Raw genomic sequence first — 20,399 nt, 5'->3', positions numbered from 1 at the left:
GGCACATCTGCCATTGATAGTTTTTAGAAGATAAAAAAATTAGGCAGCTGTCCAAAAACAGTGTTATCAGATTATAATTTATATTTTTAAAATTTTAGCCATTTTACTGTGACTATTGCACACACAGAAAAAGTGCACAGAATATAACCGTCTTGGTTACCAACGGAGCAAACACTTGGTGTATCTACCACCCACCTGTGACTTCTTCAAAAGGTTACCCTAGAGGTGATGACATGTATCCTTGACTTTTAAAGATTCTCACATTAATTGGTACAGTTCTCTCCCTGGACAATACAAGGACCTACAGTCAGTTCAGTTCCAGTTATGCCCTCTTGATCTATATGCTATTATTATGGATTGTTTATATTTTGTAGTCATTATTGTTATTATTTGTTATCAGTATTCACAATTGCCAACATAAGTATCAGTTATATTCTTAACTTTTTGGTCCATCTTCTGCCTGCCATCTGATATCATTCTTTTTTTGTCCAAAGAATACCCTTTAATGCTTTCTTTACCGCTTAGCTGCTGCTGACAGGTTCCTTTGGTTTTGCCTGAAGGTATCTTAGTTTTGTTTTCATCCTTGAAAGCTTGTTGTTTTTAAGCTTGTAAGGTGGTCCTTTCCTCCCTGACATTTTGGAGATGTAACTCCATTGTCTTCTAGCTGCTCTTGTTTTTATTACAGCCAGCTGTCTGAATACGTTCTTCTGTTTTATCCAGCTCATTTTTTTGTTTGTTTGTTTGTATCCCTCTTAATGGGTTAAACCCATTCACTAAGTTCTTTTATTTGGCTACTGTATTTTTCATTCTAGAGTTTCTATTCCTTAAAAAAAAAATCTCTCATACCCCCGCCGCCCCGCCTTTTGTGATTCAAGTACCGTGCCAAAATTCTCATTCTGTTTTTTCTTTTTAAATCTCTTTGAATATTGTAAGTGTAGACACTTTTTGTGGGGAGCCCACGAGCTTCAGCATCTAGAGCCGCACCTGTGGTCTGTTCTGCTGTCTGTTGTTTCTGCTGGTCCTTACTGTTAGCATTCCTGTCTTCTCCTGTTTCTTGTATTTTGGATGTTGTATTTCAAAAAGTGAAGAAGTTATTCGACGTGTGGGACAGCATTTTTTCCCCACTAAGACACTTACTCCTTGAAAGAAAAGTTATGATAAACCTAGATAGCGTATTCAAAAGCAGAGACATTACTTTGCCAACTAAGGTCCGTCTAGTCAAGGCTATGGTTTTTCCAGTGGTCATGTATGGAGGTGAGAGTTGGACCGTGAAGAAGGCTGAGCACCGAAGAATTGATGCTTTTGAACTGTGGTGTTGGAGAAGACTCTTGAGAGTCCCTTGGACTGCAAGGAGATCCAACCAGTCCATCCTAAAGGAGATCAGTCCTGGGATTTCTTTGGAAGGAATGATGCTAAGGCTGAAACTCCAGTACTTTGGCCACCTCATGCGAAGAGTTGACTCATTGGAAAAGACTTTGATGCTGGGAGGGATTGGGGGCAGGAGGAGAAGGGGATGACCCAGGATGAGATGGTTGGATGGCATCACGGACTCGATGGATGTGAATCTGAGTGAACTCCGGGAGTTGGTGATGGACAGGGAGGCCTGGTGTGCTGCGATTCATGGGGTCGCAAAGAGTCGGACATGACTGAGCGACTGAACTGAACTGAACTGAAGGGTTTTGATAGATTCTTACAGGCAAGTGGCGGCCCCCTCCATCCAGTCTCAGATGCGGATGAGGCAAAGCTGGGCGGTGTCCCTGCCCTGTCCCCAGGAATGAAGTGCATCTTCCTGCAGCCCCTTCCGGATCTGACAGCGAAGCCCTGGGGGCTTCTGCCCTCCAGCCCCACCAGCGTCCCTCTCCCCCAGGTCTTCACTCTGTGGCCTAGCTGTCAGGGTGCCCTCAGGGTCTTTGTTCTCCCTCTTTGCTGGAATCAACAAATTGCCCTCAGGAGTATTTCTGCCTTCTCCTGAATCTTGGCCCATTGGTTCCTCACTGCCTTGCCAGCTAAAAGCTTCTCACATGTGTTTTTGTTCAAATTTTCTAGTTGTCCTCAGTGAGAAGATTGGTTTGTATAACATAGTTCACCATTCCTGGGGTCACAAGAGTCAGACACCAATACTGAAAGTGGCGGATCTCTTAATTGTCCTTAGTGTTTTCACTCTGACTCTTTTTTTTTCTCCTCTGACATGCCTATTTCCAGGTGGGTGTTTTTTTTGGGGGGGGTGGTTTGTGCTGCATGACTTGTGGGATGTTAGTTCCCCCACCAACGATCGAACTTGGGCTTCCAGCAGTGAAAGCTCAGAATCCTAACCACTGGACTGCCAGGGAGTTCCCTATTTCCCAGTTTTAGCTTGAATGCCTGGCCAGATTTGCTTGTTATTGGCTATCTTCTTACTAGTAGTTGTCTTTTTTTAGAGAGTGAGGTGTAATACTAATATTTTAGAATATGTTTTATATTAAGAATCTTTTTGAAGCTTGAAATATTTTTTCCTGATCATAAAAGCAACTATGGTCTTATTAGATACTCTGAAGAATACAAGAAAAGGTACAGTGATAATGAAAGGTAAAAGGCAGCAGCAGAACTACCACATGGTTTATAACATTGTATGTTTTAGTGTTTTTACTCTATGATTTATGCCTGTGAACATAAATAATAAATTGGAATGAATTTTACACTGTGGTACTCAGTTAACATAGTGTGAACATTTTCTTGTCATTAATATTTTCTAATATGACTTTTAATGCTTATGTAGCATTCTCTTATTTGGTTGTAATCTTATTTAATTATTCTAATTCTGTTTAAAATTTTCATCACTATAAATAAGTCTGCAGTGGTCAGTTTTGGACGCAACTTTCTGTGCTGAGTTCTGATTGTCGTGTAATTATCATTCAGTGGGTTTGAGTGTTCTTAAGTTGCTTTTATTGAGTCTTTTAAAAAGTGATAATTGCATTTTACCTTTTCGGTTGTTTCGATTCAAGCTGCAAGTCCACTGTTCATTTAGGGTCTGGTATGATTGAAGGGTGAAGAGCACTTTGGATCCCCAGAGAATATACAAGGGCCTGACACCACTTAAGTAATTGGACAGACGTTGAATTTATCTGCATGTGGAAGTAATCATTGTCAAGAACAAGGGGAAAAATAATGTGACACCACAGGAACACTTGGTAAATAGAACAGGAACAGCTTGTACATGACCTCCCAAAACAGACAAAGAAAGCTCAAATGCTGGTGAACATGAACCGAACAGGAACGTAAATACTACCTCCGTTTGGTTTACATTTTGATCAGCTATGGCTGTTACATAATCGGCTCCTGGCAAGTCCTAACCGTCTTCTTGGTTCTCATTTGGTCGTGACGTTTCATTCTTGGTCACAATGGATGACTGGGTGATTGCTGTGTTCTCTTTTGGGAAGTGCTTCTTTCCCAGTGCTCTTGGGGGCTTTGACTTGTATTTGACCTTTTCCATCCGACCACGTTTAACATCTGCCGCGGTTAGTTCTGCATACACACCCCGGTCTCCCCTTCACACAGACCTAGGTCCTCATGGGTCACCCTGTCAGCCTACTGCGTTCACATCCTGCAAGGTGTCTCAGATTCCCATCCGACACCTGAGGTTTCATAGAATAACCCAGTAAACGTGCGGCAACACACAGACCTTCTGTTACGAAGGTTTCGCTCTGGGATTAAAACGGCGCAGTGGTGAGTCTTTGGCAATGTGTAATGACCTTGCTGTTACATCTTAGTATTATCTGTCTCCTTTCTCTGGATTCTGGAAGAACAAGGGCAGCTGGAAGGGAACCTTGGCCCCAGGAGTGTGTCCGAGAAGGGCGAAGGGCCAGAGGGGACAGGGCGAGAGGATGACGGTGACTGCAGCAGCCGAGCACAGCCCATGTAGGACCTGGGACCCACTCGGGAGCAAGAACACACATAAGCGGGAGCCAGAACTAGGACATCAGGAAGGAGGTGACTCGTTCAGAGGCTGATCAGAAGAGAGGGCAACAGCTCTCAGGACTGCAAGTCAGGCCATCAAAAGTGGGTCAGGCAGACACACCCAGAGGTCTGCCCGAGGGCCAAAGAGGGAATAAAAAGGCTTCGAGGACACATGGCTGAGCCAACACACGATAACCCCAATAATCCCGACAGCCTGCAAGTACTGTGGGCTGCCCAGGTGTGGCTCTGTGGTAAAGAATCCGCCTGCCAATGCAGGAGACGAGGGTTCAGTCCCAGGTCCGGGAAGATCCCCTGCAGGAGGAAATGGCAACCCGCTCCAGTGTTCTTGCCTGGGGAATCCCACGGACAGAGGAGCCTGGCGGGCCATCGTCCATGGGGTCACAGGCGTTGGACACGACTGAGCCGTGCACATATGCAAGTGCTTTCCCCACCTAACATCAACTTTGTCATAGTCCTTATTTCTGATGATGACTAGATTTTGTCACCCCGGCTTGGAATTTCAGTCTGTTTTTCTGCTTCTTTTTTATCTTTGGAGCTCGTCAGTTCCTGTGTCTCTAGTAATTTCGCCTCCACATGGGAAGGCCTTGGCTCTTCCAAACACAGGACCTAAGACAGAAGTCACTTAACCTCCCACACCGATGCCTAAGATGACACGTGTGACAGGGCTGTCATGAGAACCGGGGTGAAGTGGATCAGACCCTCACTGCGGCTCAGCCAGAGTGTTGAGGGCCTTCCAGGTTGCTCTCCGGCCACCAGTTTAGCCCCCCAGCTGCTCCCAGCTCGATCTTCTTCACAGCACCTCAGATCACGTCATATCCTGCCTCAGAAACCTTTAAAGTTTCCTCATGAACTGTTTGGACACAGCCCCGCATTCTTTGCTTGGTTTGAGGACCCGCCAGCCCGGCAGCCTGCCTTTCTGGTCTCACCCCCTCGCATGTTCTTTTGTCTACTGTGTTCTAACCAAATCCAGCTGCTTGCTAGTCTCAGCATAAGCCCCTGTTCCGCCAGCCTCACTCACACTTTAAATTGTTCTCTCTCTCTCTTTTTTTTTTTTTTTTGGCCTCTCCATGCAGCTTGCAGGGTCTTAGTTCCCCAACCAGGGATTGAACCCAGGCCCTAGCAATGAAAGCTCCTAGTTCTAACCACTGGGACTGCTGGAGAATTTCCAAAATTGTTCTCTTGGGTTCCAGAACCTTCTCATTTTTCCAGTCCCTGTCCTAATGCTCCCGTGTCCCCTGCACCTCCCCGTGACCCCGGTCTCAGCCGCAAGCCTCTGTAGTAACTTGCTCTGATTTTCCATTATTCTTCCATTATTCATTTATCTGAAGTCTTGTCGTGCTTCCTCTTTTTTTTGCTTTGTGTTATTTGGGCGCACGGTTTATTTACCCTCCTGAATCCTGGAAGGTTCTTCCTGAGCACCTAGCAAAGCATCTGGTCAATTTTACTAATTGTTGGAGGCAATTAGTAAAAGGATTATGCTAAGTAAACCAGGCAAGGGGATAATATCAAGCTGATCAAGAGTTGACAGGCCCGCTGGAACCGAAAGGACAGGAATGCAGCTGCATAGCCCTGTCTGGAAAATTGGAACCAGGTAGTTTTCTGATGTCGGCCAAGAGCCTTTATGTGGTTCTTGTTGAGGTCTGTAGATGTAAGGCAACTAATTTTCAGTCACTGTTACATGCCAGCCACTCTTCTAGGTGTTTTACGTGATGTATTCCTTTGAGCCTCAAACAGAGTATTCTCCACTGGCTTTTTTTCCCCCTGACTGCTCCTCAAGGCATGAGGCATGTGGGATCTGGGCTCTTAGTTTACTGAACAGGGATCAAACCCAAGTCCCCTCCATTAGAAGTGTGGAATCTTAACCTCTGGACCACCAGGGAAGTCCCTCCACTGGCTTCTTGTTATACTTAGAATAAAACCCAGACTCTGAAACTAGACCCACATGATCCCTAAATCTGGCCTGTATTTTCTAACCAGACTCACGGCACCACCTCCTGACCTTTCCACACTCCCCCCTCCACCCTTTACCCTCCTTTCTCCACTCCTTCCTACATTAAAGCTTCACCCATGAATCCCAGATTTATGTGTGTTTTTTTTAGACCCAATGTGATAACAGAAGTAAGTGTGTTGCCTTTGATGTTTTACTTTTCGAAATACATTCTGATCTTATTTCAGTCCATAATCTTACCCAAAGATAATAATGTAGAGAGGATAAAATGCCAGGAAAACTTGATGATTTTGCAGAGATTTTTGCTAACTAATCTGCCAGTTGTGGGACTAAATCATACTTTCCTTTAAGCTTTAGATATCTTCTGAAAGGTTTTCTTCGACTAGAGTTTCGCTAATCATACTCTCTTTAAAATCTGTTGTGAAATTTCTTGGCTCATTGGAGAGAAACAAGAAACTAGAAGTTCTAATAGCCACTGTGGGGAGGGAAACTGTAGGAACAGGAGAGAGACTTAATTTTTGCTGTATACCTTTCTGTAGATAAATTTTAACCACATGCCTGTGGTATCTGTTTAAATGAGTAATACATAGATGTTCTGGAAAATTGCCACTCATTATTATCACTCCTTGCAAAAGCAATCTGGCCACGTTAGACAGTTTGGAAAATAAAGGAAGAAAAAAGGTTATTCCAAATTCTACAACAATCCTAAAACAACCACTTCGGATTGCCATTTCAAACTGGATTCTAGAATGGGTATTTTGTAAAATGAATTACCGAACTCTGCATTTGAACCTCTTCTGTATACTGGTATTTCCACATACTATTTTTAATAGTGTATGTGTCTGTGCGTGCCGAGTCGTGTCTGTCTCTTTGTGACCCCATGAACTGTAGCCTGCCAGGCTTCTCTGTCCATGAAATTTCTCCAGGCAAGAATAATGGAGTGGATTGCCATTTCCTTCTCCAGGGGATCTTCTCTACCCAGGGATTGAACCCTCATCTCTTGCATCTCCTGCATTGGCGGGCAGATTCTTTGCCAACTTTTAGTGCCGCTTAGGAAACCCAATTTTTATAGGAGGAATTGCCTTTAGTTATTGTTAGTAGAAGAATTTTCTTTATGCATGAAGGTTATTCATCTTTTTCTCTGTTTTGACCAGCATGAAACAGCTCTATCACAAGTTTCTCAATTTAGAAAAAAGGAGAAATGACCCAATCTCAGCTGGAGCCTCAGCTAAGCTCTAAAAACCTGCCCCCACCTCCAGCCCCATCAGTGCTGGTCCGTGTGCGTGTTTGGGAAGAGAAGGCTGGAAATGCTGCAGTGAAATGGGCAGAATCTCACAGCTGGTGGGATGTAAGGAATAAGGAGGATGGGAAGCCCAACGATCATCAAGGTTTGAGTAAGAAGAAGAGAATTTAAGATGGTAGGCTTTCAAACTGAAATTCTTGAATCTCAATCCCAGTTAATTTGCCTGATCTTCGGCAGTGTTCTTAACCCCTGAGCGTCAGTTTTCTCATTTACCAAACAGAGATAGTTTAGCACCTACTTCAGTTAGGTTATTGGAGGGCTAATGAGAGAAACTCCACATAAAGCACCCGGCATAGTGCCTGAGTGTTTTCCACTTCCAATTATTAATGGCAGTTCTGCATTTTAATATTTATTTATTTTTATTTTATTTCTGCCTGTGTTGGGTCTTCATTGCTGCATGCGGGCACTCTAGTTGCGGCGAGCACGGGCTCCTGTCTATTTGTGAATCGCAGCCTCTAGGGCACACAGTCTTGGTTGCTCCGAAGCATATGAGATCTTCCCGGACTAGGGATCCAACCCGTGTCTCCTGCGTTGGCAGGTGGATTCTTACCCTTAGGCCACCAGGGAAGTCCGTGATTCTCTTTTTAAAGAGAGAATAGAAAAGGAGGATGAGAGGTGGGCGATGTTAAGGAAGCTGATTTCTGCTTAGACAGGTTGGGTTTGAAATACCCGAGGGAAGTGTATTCAGTAGTTTCTAGAAAACGGAAATAGGAGCCTGGGGTAGACGGGGCTGTGCCGCTGCAGGAGTTAAGTATCTTCAAGGTTTGAGTAAAAAGAAGAGGATTTAAGACAGTAGGTTTTCAAACGGAAATTCTTGGATCTCAATCCCAGTTTATTTGCCTGATCTTCGGCAGCGTTCTTAACCCCTGAGTGTCAGTTTTCTCATTTACCAGACATAATTTTGCACCTAATTCCCTAGTGGCTCAGACGGTAAAGCGTCTGTCTACAATGCAGGAGACCCAGGTTCGATCCCTGGGTTGGGAAGATCCCCTGGAGAAGGAAATGGCAACCCACTCCAGCACTCTTGCCTGGAAAATCCCATGGACAGAGGAGCCTGGTAGGCTATAGTCCATGGGGTCGCAAAGGTCAGACACGACTGAGCGACTTCGGTCTTCCACAAAATAGCTTTGCATTCATTCTCTGCCACCCTTCCCTGGATGGGCTCATAACTCTTGTTGTCTGAACCCGTAGACAATGTTTGGTCACCCTTGAGGTTGCTTGAAAAGAGTGCCCTTGGCTAGCTGGAGAGTGTTTTCCAGCCACTGGCCTCAGGGCTTCAGCGTGTTTCTGCAATGCTCCACGGTGCCCGGCCAAGGGGACAGTGAGCTGAAACCAGCTGTCGCCTGCACACCAGGCCACGTGCCCTTGGCTGCATGAATGGACTGACCATGTATGTCTCTGCCTCGGGAATGTTTCTCTGCTCCCTCTGAGGGTGGGGCTTCGTGTTGAAAGTCCAGCAGCTGTTGCAGTTAAATTCCACATGGTCCCTCTTAATTTTCTGTTGTAAGGGCCATATACTGGGGTTTGTTAAGGTTTTTTTCGTTTTTTCTTGCAGATCCTCAATGCTGTGGTACTGCTGATTCTGTTGAGCGCCCTGGCTGATCCAGATCATTACCACTTTTCAAGTTCTGAACTCGGGGGTGACTTTGAGTTCATGGATGATGCCAGTAAGTACATCAGACAATTGTAGATATTTTGGTATTTTCAAGGGCAGGGAATCTGGCTGCCAGTTCTTCCTGTTAAATTACAAATATTGATTCATGGGTCCATTTGAACTGATGCCTCAGTCTCTTCCCGCCGTTACAAATCAGGATGACAAACATTTATGTGCTGCATGTGTTCTGCCTCTAAGGGCAGGAGTTTCTATCAGATCTCGTCTTTTTTTTTTCTCCATCTTATGTTAACTTTCCTGTTTTTTTAAATTTTGCTTTGTGTGAATCTTTTTACACCCTGGGAGAGGGAGGGAGTCAGGAAGGAAGTTTCTTATCTTATTGTGTCTTTATCTCTCAGAATTTACCTTTCCTTCAGAAAGTGATCTTTCTCCATTCTAGAAAGGCCTCTGATGGTTATTTTGTTGCTTTTTCCAGATAAATAGAAATGCACACAGGGATGTGGATGTGGGGTGTGCAGAAAGGAGGCTAGGCACCCCCACCCCCACCCCAACACACACATCCTAAGGTCAAGGAAACCTGAATGTTTTATAACTACAGTCATGCGGTGTCCATGCTGACTGAGAGGAAGAGTGCTGTGCACAGTCCCAGACAAAAGGTCATGCAAATTTATTTTCACTGGCCTTGCAGAACTTTAAATGCATTTTAAAAATGTGTCTGGAACATAGTGAGTAAGGTGGAGAATGGCTGAAGGTGTAGTTTAGGGATGGACTAAGAGCCTTCAGCAGACATGGTGAGACTTGCAGAATTTATTCTTAGAGTGAGAAAGTCATTTTCTAGTATTTTGTGGTTAGGAACTGATGTGTGTTTTCAGAAGATCCTTTTTGTTGCTGAGTACAGGTGCATTAGAGGGCTGGGTGTGTGAGTACAGGGGCCTGGACACTGGTTTGGTGGGTGTTTCTCTGCAATCCAGGCTACACTGGGGATGGGAAAATCGGTTTGAAGATGGGATTGACAGAAGTTACTGCAGTGAGAGAAAGGGTTGAGTATATGACCTGCATCTTTTCAGGAGTGAGAGAGTTTGGAAATGGAAACACACCTGGCAGGAAACTCAACTGATTTATTTATTTATTTGACTTATTCAACACATTCCAGAATGAACAAGAGTTTGTCCATCTCAATCACTGGCCTAACTTTATTTCCTTCCTAGATGACTTTTAGAAGCCTAGTAAACCAGTTCATTGCCTTGGATTAGACCTACTGATTTCATGAAGGCATTGGTCAAGAAAACTCAACTGATTTTATTGGCTTAGCGTAGTTGTTAGGAGTGTGGCTCTGAAGCCAGAGACCATACTTTGAAACCTGACCCTGTGGTGTATGAAATGGGCTAACATTGGGCTTGTTACTGATGTTTGTGTGACTTAGTTTCCCCCTCTGAATATAGGGATGATTGCAGTATCCACCTCCTCAGATTGTTCTGGTGGCTAAGATAGTGCATGAAAAATGCTTCAGATGGGATCTGGGCCATAATAAGGGCTCAATATATTTCACTGGTTTATAGGCTGTTCTTAACTTAGATAGAGTGAAGTGGAGAGATTAAAAGGGCAGTTGGGTATGTGACTCTGTAACCCAGATGTCTGGGAAGGGGTAAATTTGAGGACATAAGTTTCAAAAAGACATTTACGTTAGTGAGATAGTAAAGAGAAAAGGGTAGGATCGGGTCATATCGGAGCGCTGACATCAGAAGTCAGGAGGAGTAGCCTGAGGAGAGCTGGAAGTGGCGATACTTTCTTGCCATCCTCTCCCACCTCTCAGCTTCGGAGTAGAGACCAAGCAGTCAGGGCGTTGTGTCATCCTGGGGGCGGAACCTGTCAGACAGACGTGACTTCTGCTGTAGCATTGCTCATTGTCTCTGTTCTGGACAGTCCTGTTACTCTGGTGAATTCCCCCAGAAAGGATAATGAGTTCCATTAATATTAAATTAATATCTCTCTGCCTTCCTTCCCTTGAGTTAAAAGACCGTGCAAGCTATAAATGTAACATTTGATTGACATTTAGAAGTAATTTATCTTTCACTCTTTCCAGTAGCAGGATTCCTTTTCTAAGTAATTGAGGTTAGAGGAAGAAACTTTAAATGATACAGCTATGGTTGTATCTGAATCAAGTAGTAACAGTGCCTGCCTTGTTCTAATTGCCAGAGATTAGGCTGAGTAGTGACTGTCTAACAATATTGGCTTAATTTAGCTGACTTCAAAGGCTTGCTGGTACTCAAGGCTTTATAACAGCAATTATTTTGTAATAACCTGGATACTAATTCCAGTGCATTTGCAGTTTCCTATCTTTGAAAAAAATGGTTTATAATTACTTTTAGGGCAATCTATTGATGTTTTACATCACATGCTTGAAAAGATACAGAAGGATAAATGTTCATTCACTTGAGTGAATCTTTTTCTTAACTGCTTTCCTCTTACATTTCCTTTTTCATATGTTTTGATCTCTTTTTAAAAAGAAGTTTGTTGGGGACCTCCTGGTGGCTCAGTGATAAAGAATCCACCTGCCAATGCAGGAGACATGGGTTCGATCCCTGAACTGGCAAGATCTCATATGCTGTGGATCACCTAAGCCTGTGTGCCAGAACTGCTGAGCCTTGCTCTTCAACGAGAGAGGCCAGGGCAGCGAGAAGCATACACGCTGCAGCGTGAGAGGAGCCCCTGGCTCACCACAACCAGAGCAGAGCAACAGAGACTCAGCACAGCCATAAATAAATGAATAAGTAAATTTAGCTTTTAAAATTGTTTGTAGGTCAAAGGTCATCATGGCCGACAACCCTTTCTATATTTAACATACAGGAGTATAGAACTAAATAGTCCTTGAAATGGGTACAGTCAATTGCTTTGAATTGTGCTTGAAAATTATGGTATAAATTATAGCAATTTAACGTTGTTGCCTTTTGGAGTGGCAGTAGCCATCTCAAGATTTTAATCCAGGACAGAACAGGAGTGTTATCTCACTTATCCACGTGATCTTAAGATTTCTCTTTTTAAAAAAACCTAGCTCTTGAACATTTGTATTTTTACATGATTTATATACAAAAATGTGTAATACATTTATAACTTATAACCATATTTATTTATAACTTATAACCATATTTATCAGAGAAGGCAATGGCACCCCACTCCAGTACTCCCACGGACGGAGGAGCTTGGTAGGCTGCAGTCCATGGGGTCGCTGAGAGTCAGGCATGACTGAGCGACTTTCACTTTCACTTTTCACTTTCATGCATTGGAGAAGGAAATGGCAACCTACTCCAGTGTTCTTGCCTGGAGAATTCCAGGGACGGAGGAGTCTGGTAGGCTGCTGTCTATGGGGTCGCACAGGGTCGGACACAACTGAAGCGACTTAGCAGCAGCAGCAACCATATTTATATGGTTAAAAAAAGGGGAATACCCTGGGAAAGACTAGAAAACTGTCCTAGACTGAAGGAAACAAAGGAGATCCAGCTACCTGCAGTATGAGACCCTGGATTAGACTCTAGAACAGAAGAAGGACATTAGGGAGCAAACAAACAGGCAAAATTCAGATAAACTTTATTTGCGAAATTGTAATGGACTGGCAAGAAACTGTAACAGGAGCTTTCAGAGCCAACCATAATGCCAAATAGCAGGTTATCCCAATTAATTTCTGATTAACTTTGCAGCAAAGTTATCTTTCAAGCCAAACTTTAGTGTGTGTGTTAGTCACTCAATCGTGTCTGACTCTTTGTGACCCCACGAACTGCAGCCTTCCAGGCTTCTCTGTCTGTGGGATTTTCCAAGCAAGAATACTGGAGTGGATGGCCATTCCCTTCTCCAGAGGATCTTCCTAACCCAGGCATCGAACCTGGGTCTCCTCTGCTGCAGGCAGATTCTGTACCATTTGAGCTACAGGGAAGTCCAAAATTTAACATTATTCATTGGGTAAATAATATATGACCAATAAAATAATAAGAAATTTGTTTCTGAGGAGGAAATAACCATTACAATAATAAGAATTTGTTTACCATATATAGACATCTCATTTAAGATAACATTTGTTGAAGAAAGGGTGGTCTTTAAATTGTTCTGTGTGAAATCAAGAAAGAGAAAAACAGATACTTCACAAAGGAAGGTATTCGTATGACTAAGAAACATGAAAATAGTCTTCACATTATTGGATATAAAAGAAGTGGAAATTACAAGCCCAGTAGTGAATCACTGTGCCCCTTCAATTTCCCAGTATTCATGTATGGATGTGAGAGTTAGACTATAAAGAAAGCTGAGCACTGAGGAATTGATCCTTTTGAACTGTGGTGTTGGAGAAGACTCTTGAGAGGCCCTTGGACTGCAAGGAGATCCAACCTGTCCATCCTAAAGGAAATCAGTCCTGACTGTTCATTGGAAGGACTGCTGCTGAAGCTGAAACTCCAATACTTTGGCCACCTAATGCGAAGAGCTGACTCGTTTGAAAAGACCCTGATGCTGGGAAAGATTGAGGGCAGGAGGAGAAGGGGACAACAGAGGATGAGATGGTTGGATGGCATCACCAACTCAATGGACATGAGTTTGAGTAAACTCTGGGAGTTGGTCATGGACAAGGAGGCCTGGCGAGTTGCAGTCCATGGGGGTCACAAAGAGTTGGGCACAACTGAGCGACGGAACTGAACTGAACAGAATGCCCTTTCAAAATGGCAACATGAACAAAACTGACAATGCCACCTGATGGCTGTGGAGCCAGCAAATTTCTCAATCTACAGCTGGGAGTGTGATCATACAACTCGGGATATACAAGTTGTAGCTAGATATACACCCACCCTATGATCCAGCAGTTTCATTCCTGGGTATGTAGCCTGCGGAAATGAATGCATGTGTCCCTCATAAGCCATGTATAAAAATGGCCATAGGCTTTTTGTTTATAAGTGATCACTCACTTAGAGCCAGACATCCTGGAATGTGAAGTCAGGTGGGCCTTAGGAAGCATCACTACGAGCAAAGCTAGTGGAGGTGATGGCATTCCAGTGGAGCTATTTCAAATCCTGAAAGGTGATGCTGTGAAAGTGCTGCACTCAGTATGCCAGCAAATTTGGAAAACTCAGCAGTGGCCACAGGCCTGGAAAAGGTCAGTTTTCATTCCAATCCCAAAGAAAGGCAACGCCAAAGAATGCTCAAACTACCGCACAATTGCACTCATCTCACACTCTAGTAAAGTAATGCTCAAAATTCTCCAAGCCAGGCTTCAGCAATACATGAACCGTGAACTCCCTGATGTTAAAGCTGGTTTTAGAAAAGGCAGAGGAACCAGAGATCAAATTGCCAACATCCGCTGGATCGTGGAAAAAGCAAGAGAGTTCCAGAAAAACATCTATTTCTGCTTTCTTGACTATGCCAAAGCCTTTGACTGTGTGGATCACAATAAACTGTGAAAAATTCTGAAAGAGATGGGAATACCAGATGACCTGACCTGCCTCTTGAGAAACCTATATGCAGGTCAGGAAGCAACAGTTAGAACTGGACATGGAACAACAGACTGGTTCCAAACAGGAAAAGGAGTACATCAAGGCTATATATTGTCACCCTGGTTATTTAACTTCTATGCAGAGTACATCATGAGAAACTCTGGACTGGAAGAAGTACAAGCTGGAATCAAGATTGCCGGGAGAAATATCAATAACCTCAGATATGCAGATGATACCATCCTTATGGCAGAAAGTGAAGAGGAACTAAAAAGCCTCTTGATGAAAGTGAAAGAGGAGAGTGAAAAAGTTGGCCTAAAGCTCAACATTCAGAAACTAAGATCATAGCATCTGGTCCCATCACTTCATGGCAAATAGATGCGGAAACAGTGTCAGACTTTATTTTTCTGGGCTCCAAAATCACTGCACATGGTGATTGTAGCCATAAAATTAAAAGACGCTTACTCCTTGGAAGGAAAGTTATGACCAACCTAGACAGCATATTACTTTGTCAACAAAGTAATATGGTCAAGGCTATGGTTTTTCCAGTAGTCATGTATGGATGTGAAAGTTGGACTATAAAGAAAGCTGAGTGCCGAAGAATTGATGCTTTGAACTGTGGTGTTGGAGAAGACTCTTGAGAGTCCCTTGGACTACAAGGATATCCAACCAGTCCATCCTAAAGGAGATCAGTCCTGGGTGTTCATTGGAAGGACCGATTCGAAAGCTGAAACTCCAATACTTTGGCCACCTCATGCAAAGAGTTGACTCATTGGAAAAGACCCTGATGCTGGGAGGGATTGAGGGCAGGAGGAAAAGGGTATGACAGAGGATAAGATGGTTGGATGGCATCACTGACTCAATGGTCATGGGTTTGGGTGGACTCCGGGAGTTGGTGATGGACAGGGAGGCCTGGCGTGCTGCAGTTCATGGGGTTGCAAAGAGTCAGACACGACTGAGCGACTGAACTGAACGAAAAACTGGAAGCAATCCACATTTTTCCCAGTGGCGGAATGGACAGAAGTGCAGTGATCAGAGATGAGACAATCCAAATCAAACAGGTTCTGATGATTCATTATACTGCTCTCTGTATATTTACATAGTAATGTATGTTTGAAAGTTTTGGTAATGAAAACTAAGAAGGAAAAACAGAATGATTGACTGGGGCCTTCCCTGTGGCTCTTGGCATTACATTGGAAAAGGCCCAGGCTGCCTTCCTGCTCTCTGTTAACGTACCCCCAAACCAGCTGGGCGGTCAGTTCACTAGTGCATGACATCCCAATGTTATGAGGAAACAGACCTACAAAGCAACAGCAGAGGAAGGGGAGCCATAGGAGCGATTGTTGCCCTTTATTTTCATTCATCTACCCTCCCACCCTTCCACCCTTTTCATCTTTTTAATCCTTTAAATCACATGGCTCAAAAGATTGTATATTGTACACTTGACAGCTGTCTTATTTTTTTTTAAGGTAATTCAGTAAATATTTATTTTCAAGATCTTTTTACAGAGATGTATGTCTAAGAAGACCTATGATGTATGTCATTTGCTTGATCAAGGCCAGCCGTTAACTGTCCCTAGATAGGAAGGAGCCTTGACCTCTTTCTAGGGAGCACAGAGCTATCTTTGGGTCAGAGCCAACCCGAGGCCGCCTCACAGCAGGGGGCAGCCTCACATTCTCTCCAATCCCTTGCCTGGGCTCCTCCTTGGCTGACCTCAACTGATGCCAAAGGGTAATGCAGGCCTGTTGATGGTGGCCCATATGAGCCTGCCTGCTGGGGGCAGAGAACTGGATGAGGACCTTGGTGTGTTTGTGTGTGTGTGCGCGCGTGCGTACATGCGTGCATGTGTGTGTACGTGCATGCATGTGTGTGTGTGTGACTTAATTGTGAAAATTACCTCAAATATTGTTTTCAGAAGCCAGAAATGTGGCCAAAAATTAGAGAAAAGTGAGCCATAAGAATGCAGGTAAGAATACAAGTGTAAATCAGGTAGTCATCTACCTTGCTACCAGTTTTATGGAAAGAAAACAAATCCAAGAAAGGCAAAGGGAGAAATCCAAAGGGAGAGTAGAATAAGAACTAGGTTAACCTTAACAAAGGCATTTCCGGAAACTCCTTTTCTGTTTGAATGATTGGCTAAGTATCAGGAAATGTTTTCTAATCATGCCTTTTGTGGCCTGTGGTGTAGCTTTTCTTCTGAACCTTTGCAAATGAGGACGGCATCATTAAGCCAGGAATTTAATGTAGGAAGCAACTGCGGGCAGTGTGATCTGACCTGCCGGTGTGCTGTGCACAGAATGAGTAAAAGGTATTTCTGCCACTGACCAGTACTTTACTGGTTGTAAAAATCCCTGTTATTAGAACCAGTTCCTCATTTGCCTATTGACACATTTATGAATTTTAATTGTTCAGAGTAACTCTTGTGTTTGCCACGGTATGCTACACCTTATTTCAGAGACGTTGAGTTCTCTAGACTGCTAGGAGATACGAGATTTATTCACCTGTTTTATCTTAGCTGCTCTGCGTTTTTATTTGACTTACACTTACCTAAGCTGTGTCATATGCTTGGGATTTATTCATTCTGTTCAGTGTGGTTAGTATAATTACTTACAGGAATAGAATTTTGAAAATTTCCTTATCAAATTAACATTTTTCTGTTTTCTCATTGTGAGGGGTGATAGGATACTGTATGATTTTAATTTTTTTTATGCCTTTTACATTTCTCCTGAGTTTTATATTTTTGAGAAAGATGGAAATTAAAAAAAAATTTTAATGATTATGTGAGATTTAGTCCTGGAGTGGTTTTCTTTTTGGACAGAATAGGACATAAAAATACTCAAGATTCTAAATTTTCTATATTAACATTGATATGTCTAATGTTAACATAAGAGATAATTTATATAAATTGTATTATAACCTTATATAAATTATGTTAATATAAATGTCATTGATTTTATTTTTTTAATAAAGCCTTGAGTTTAATTGTCTATCTCTTTCTTTTAAGATGTATGAGGGAGTCAGAGAGTATCCCACAATGGGTTGGCTTTTATAAAATTAATTTTTCTCATTATAGAAGATACTTGTACAGAATTTGAAAACCGTTAAAGTAAGACAAACAAGAAAATAGTGAACTTCTGCCCGAGTTCAAGTTTCAGAGATTGCCACAGGTTCTCCCACGCTTTGCACGTAATAAAGGATGTCCAGCTCCTCTTAGGGAGGCTCTGTGGATTCCCCGGCCTCTGACCCCCCCACTGTATTTGCTCTGTCTCCTCCACAGCTGGGTAGCACAGAAGAGCTTTGCTTCTGGAGGCAGACTTCTTGACTAGAGTGTCTCATCCACCACTTGCTAGCTGGGCAGTCTTGGGCAGGTTACTTGGCCGGGCGAGAAGACTATGAGGCTTACGTGGTACCTCTTCCCGCATAACAGGGGAAGGTGATATCATTTAGCATTAAAGTTATAAAGTAAATTATAAATACATGTGTATCCCAACAGAAATCATACTCTTTAGGTACTGACCAGTATTCATCATCTTTTTTAAATTAATTCATTTACGTGTTTGGCCGTGCTGGGTCTCCGTGGCTGCCTGCAGGCTTGTTCTCTTGTGGAGAGCGAGGCCGCTCTGGTTTGGTGCATGCGCTTCTCTTCCCTTGTTGCAGGACATGGGCTCTAGGGCACGTGGACTCAGTAGTTGTGGCTCAGGGGCTTAGTTTCTCCGAGGCATGTGGAAGCTTCTGGGACCAGGGATCGAACCTGTGTCCCCTGCATTGGCAGGCGGAGTCTTAACCACTGGACCTCAAGGGAAGTCCCATCAATCTTTTGATTCTCTTATAAAAAATTTTTTTTGAAAATCAAATTTTTACTCCATGAGTAAAAGTCATCAGCTTTATTATTAAGTTATTGCATTAAATCTGTGTCTGTGTTAGTCACTCAGTCACGTCTGACTCTTTGCGACCCCATGGACTATAGCCCGCCAGGCTCCTCTGTCCATGGACTTCTCCAGGCAAGAATCCTGGCGTGGGTTGCCATTCTCTTCTCCAAGGGATCTTCCCGACCCAGGGATCGAACCCAGGTCTCCGCATTGCAGACAGATTTTTTACCACGTGAGCCACCAGGGCAACCCTATATATCTGCTTTTTCTGTTTTTACTGTTTTTGGCTGGGCCCTGGTGCATGTGGGATCTAGTTCCCTAATGAGTGAATGAACCCACCCCTCGCTGAATTGGAAGTGCAGAATCTTAACCACTGGACTTCCGGGGAAGTCCCGATTTATCTGCATTCTCTCACAGAAAGTACTTTGACTTTGTGCTTCGTTTGTAAACCTCCTGTTGAAATATCCTTTCATCTCTGAAGCTGAGGATATAGAGCAGGTGGTTCTAAAACTGGAATGCTTTGCTTTGGAGAAATACCTGTAGGAAGTGGCAGCCTAAATTGGGTTCATTTGGTTAGTATTTAAAAGCTTAAGGAGAAACAGCATAGAATAGTAGAGTCAGATTTGAAATCATAAGAGCAAGATTAGTCATAGTTGAGCCTTTTGGTGCAGATGCCATCTCAGCAAGTTACGTAACCTCTGAGCTCTGGTTTCGTAATCTCGTCATTGGGCACAGTAACATCTACCTTAGAGTTAGGAAGACTCAATGAGATAGCTGTGAGAGTGCCTTGGAAACTGACAGCAATGTACAGATAACTTCACTGCAAGGGTTTTTTGTATTCTCTTAGCCTGATGATAACCCTACATGTTATCTTCAGAAACCCAGCCTTCAGTTCAGTTCAGTTCAGTCACTCAGTCGTGTCCGACTCTTTGCGACCCCATGAATCGCAGCACACCTGGCCTCCCTGTCCATCACCAACTCCCGGAGTAACCCAGCCTTATTGTGGTTCTTATCAGAATCTCTTAAAAATACGGTGACACGACCTCTTGAGTCAGTCTTCAGTTTGTGCCTACTGGGATATAGGCTTTAGAGTTGGTTGTACTGTTCAACAGAAATACAGTGCAAGTACATAAGTCATTTTAAATTTCTTAGTAGCCTCATTTAAAAAGGTAACTCTAATAGGTGATTGCCTTTAATAATATATTTAACTCAGTATCTCCCTAATATTACTTCAGCTTGTCATTGGGATAAAAAAGATCAATGAGATAGATAGTTTAACTTATTGTATACTAAGGCCTTGAAATCTGGAGGACATGTCAGTCTTACATCTCGTTTTAGATTGACTGCAGTTCAAGGGCTCAATGCCCACGTGTGGCATGCCACCTTCTCCATACAGTAGTGAACGAGATATAGAGACTCATTTTCGTCAGGAAGGTTCCTCTAGCAGAGGAAGAGAGACAGTCTATAAGCACCAAATATAAGTAAGACAGTAGTGATGTGTTATATCAAGAAAATACAGCAGTTGTGTGGGCATGACTGGGAGGCCCCATTAGCCAGGATGACCAGGGAAGGTGTTGAGCCAAGACCTGAATGATTAAAAAGGCAAAAGCTGATCATGTGAAACTATGACAGACGTTACGGGGCAAGTGTGAGGCCCTGAAGTGGGGGTGATTCAGTGTGTTCAGTGAACTCGGTGATACGGCTGGATTAGGGTAAGTAGAAAAAAACGTGGGAGGAGATGAAAGAGGTCGGCAGGTTCTAGACCGAACACAGACATACAGGCCTTGACAAGAAATTGAGATTTTTGAGTGAGATAGGAAGCCTGTGGAAAGTTTTAATAGGGGTCTGAGACACGTGAGATTATAAAGTACAAGTTAGATACCTATTTGTTAAAAGAATACCTCAGTGTTTATGTAGTAATTCAGTGGACCAGAAGACCAAACTGTTTAATATGTACAGATATGTTTATATATATATTTAATATAGATGTAGATATATTTAATATCTGTTAAATATATATAATATCTTTTAAACATGTTAAATAGATTTAATGTATCTACAAATAGAGTCGAACAGCACTGAGCGACTGACACAGATATTTTATATAAATGTATAAACATATGATTTAAGGAGGACATCTTTCAGGCATTATGCCCCCATTATCATCCTCTCAAATTCCAAAGGAATGCTGGTGATGTACTTAGTATAAAGTTCTTGTCTGTAATTGGTTTATAAACAAATTGCCTTT

The 20,399-nt window shown here is 43.0% G+C and overlaps 1 protein-coding gene and 1 non-coding gene across 3 annotated transcripts in view; both read left to right on the top strand.

Moving 5' to 3' along the window:
• Window positions 1-20,399, top strand: part of LAPTM4B (lysosomal protein transmembrane 4 beta) — a 64,388-nt gene that overhangs the window by 15,040 nt on the left and 28,949 nt on the right. For both annotated transcript variants that reach the window (XM_068983716.1, XM_068983715.1), the window contains exon 2: window positions 8,761-8,872. In XM_068983716.1, coding sequence (XP_068839817.1) covers window positions 8,761-8,872 — 112 coding nt within the window. The remainder of the gene's footprint in view (window positions 1-8,760; window positions 8,873-20,399) is intronic.
• TRNAC-ACA (transfer RNA cysteine (anticodon ACA)) lies at window positions 8,118-8,189 on the top strand. Its single transcript has one exon. It is a non-coding gene; the product is annotated as a tRNA-Cys (tRNA).

This window comes from Capricornis sumatraensis, chromosome 11 (genome assembly GCF_032405125.1).
Source record: "Capricornis sumatraensis isolate serow.1 chromosome 11, serow.2, whole genome shotgun sequence".
NCBI lineage: Eukaryota > Metazoa > Chordata > Mammalia > Artiodactyla > Bovidae > Capricornis > Capricornis sumatraensis.
The sequence above is the reverse complement of the archived record's forward strand: the minus strand, read 5'-3'. Positions and strand labels throughout refer to the sequence as shown.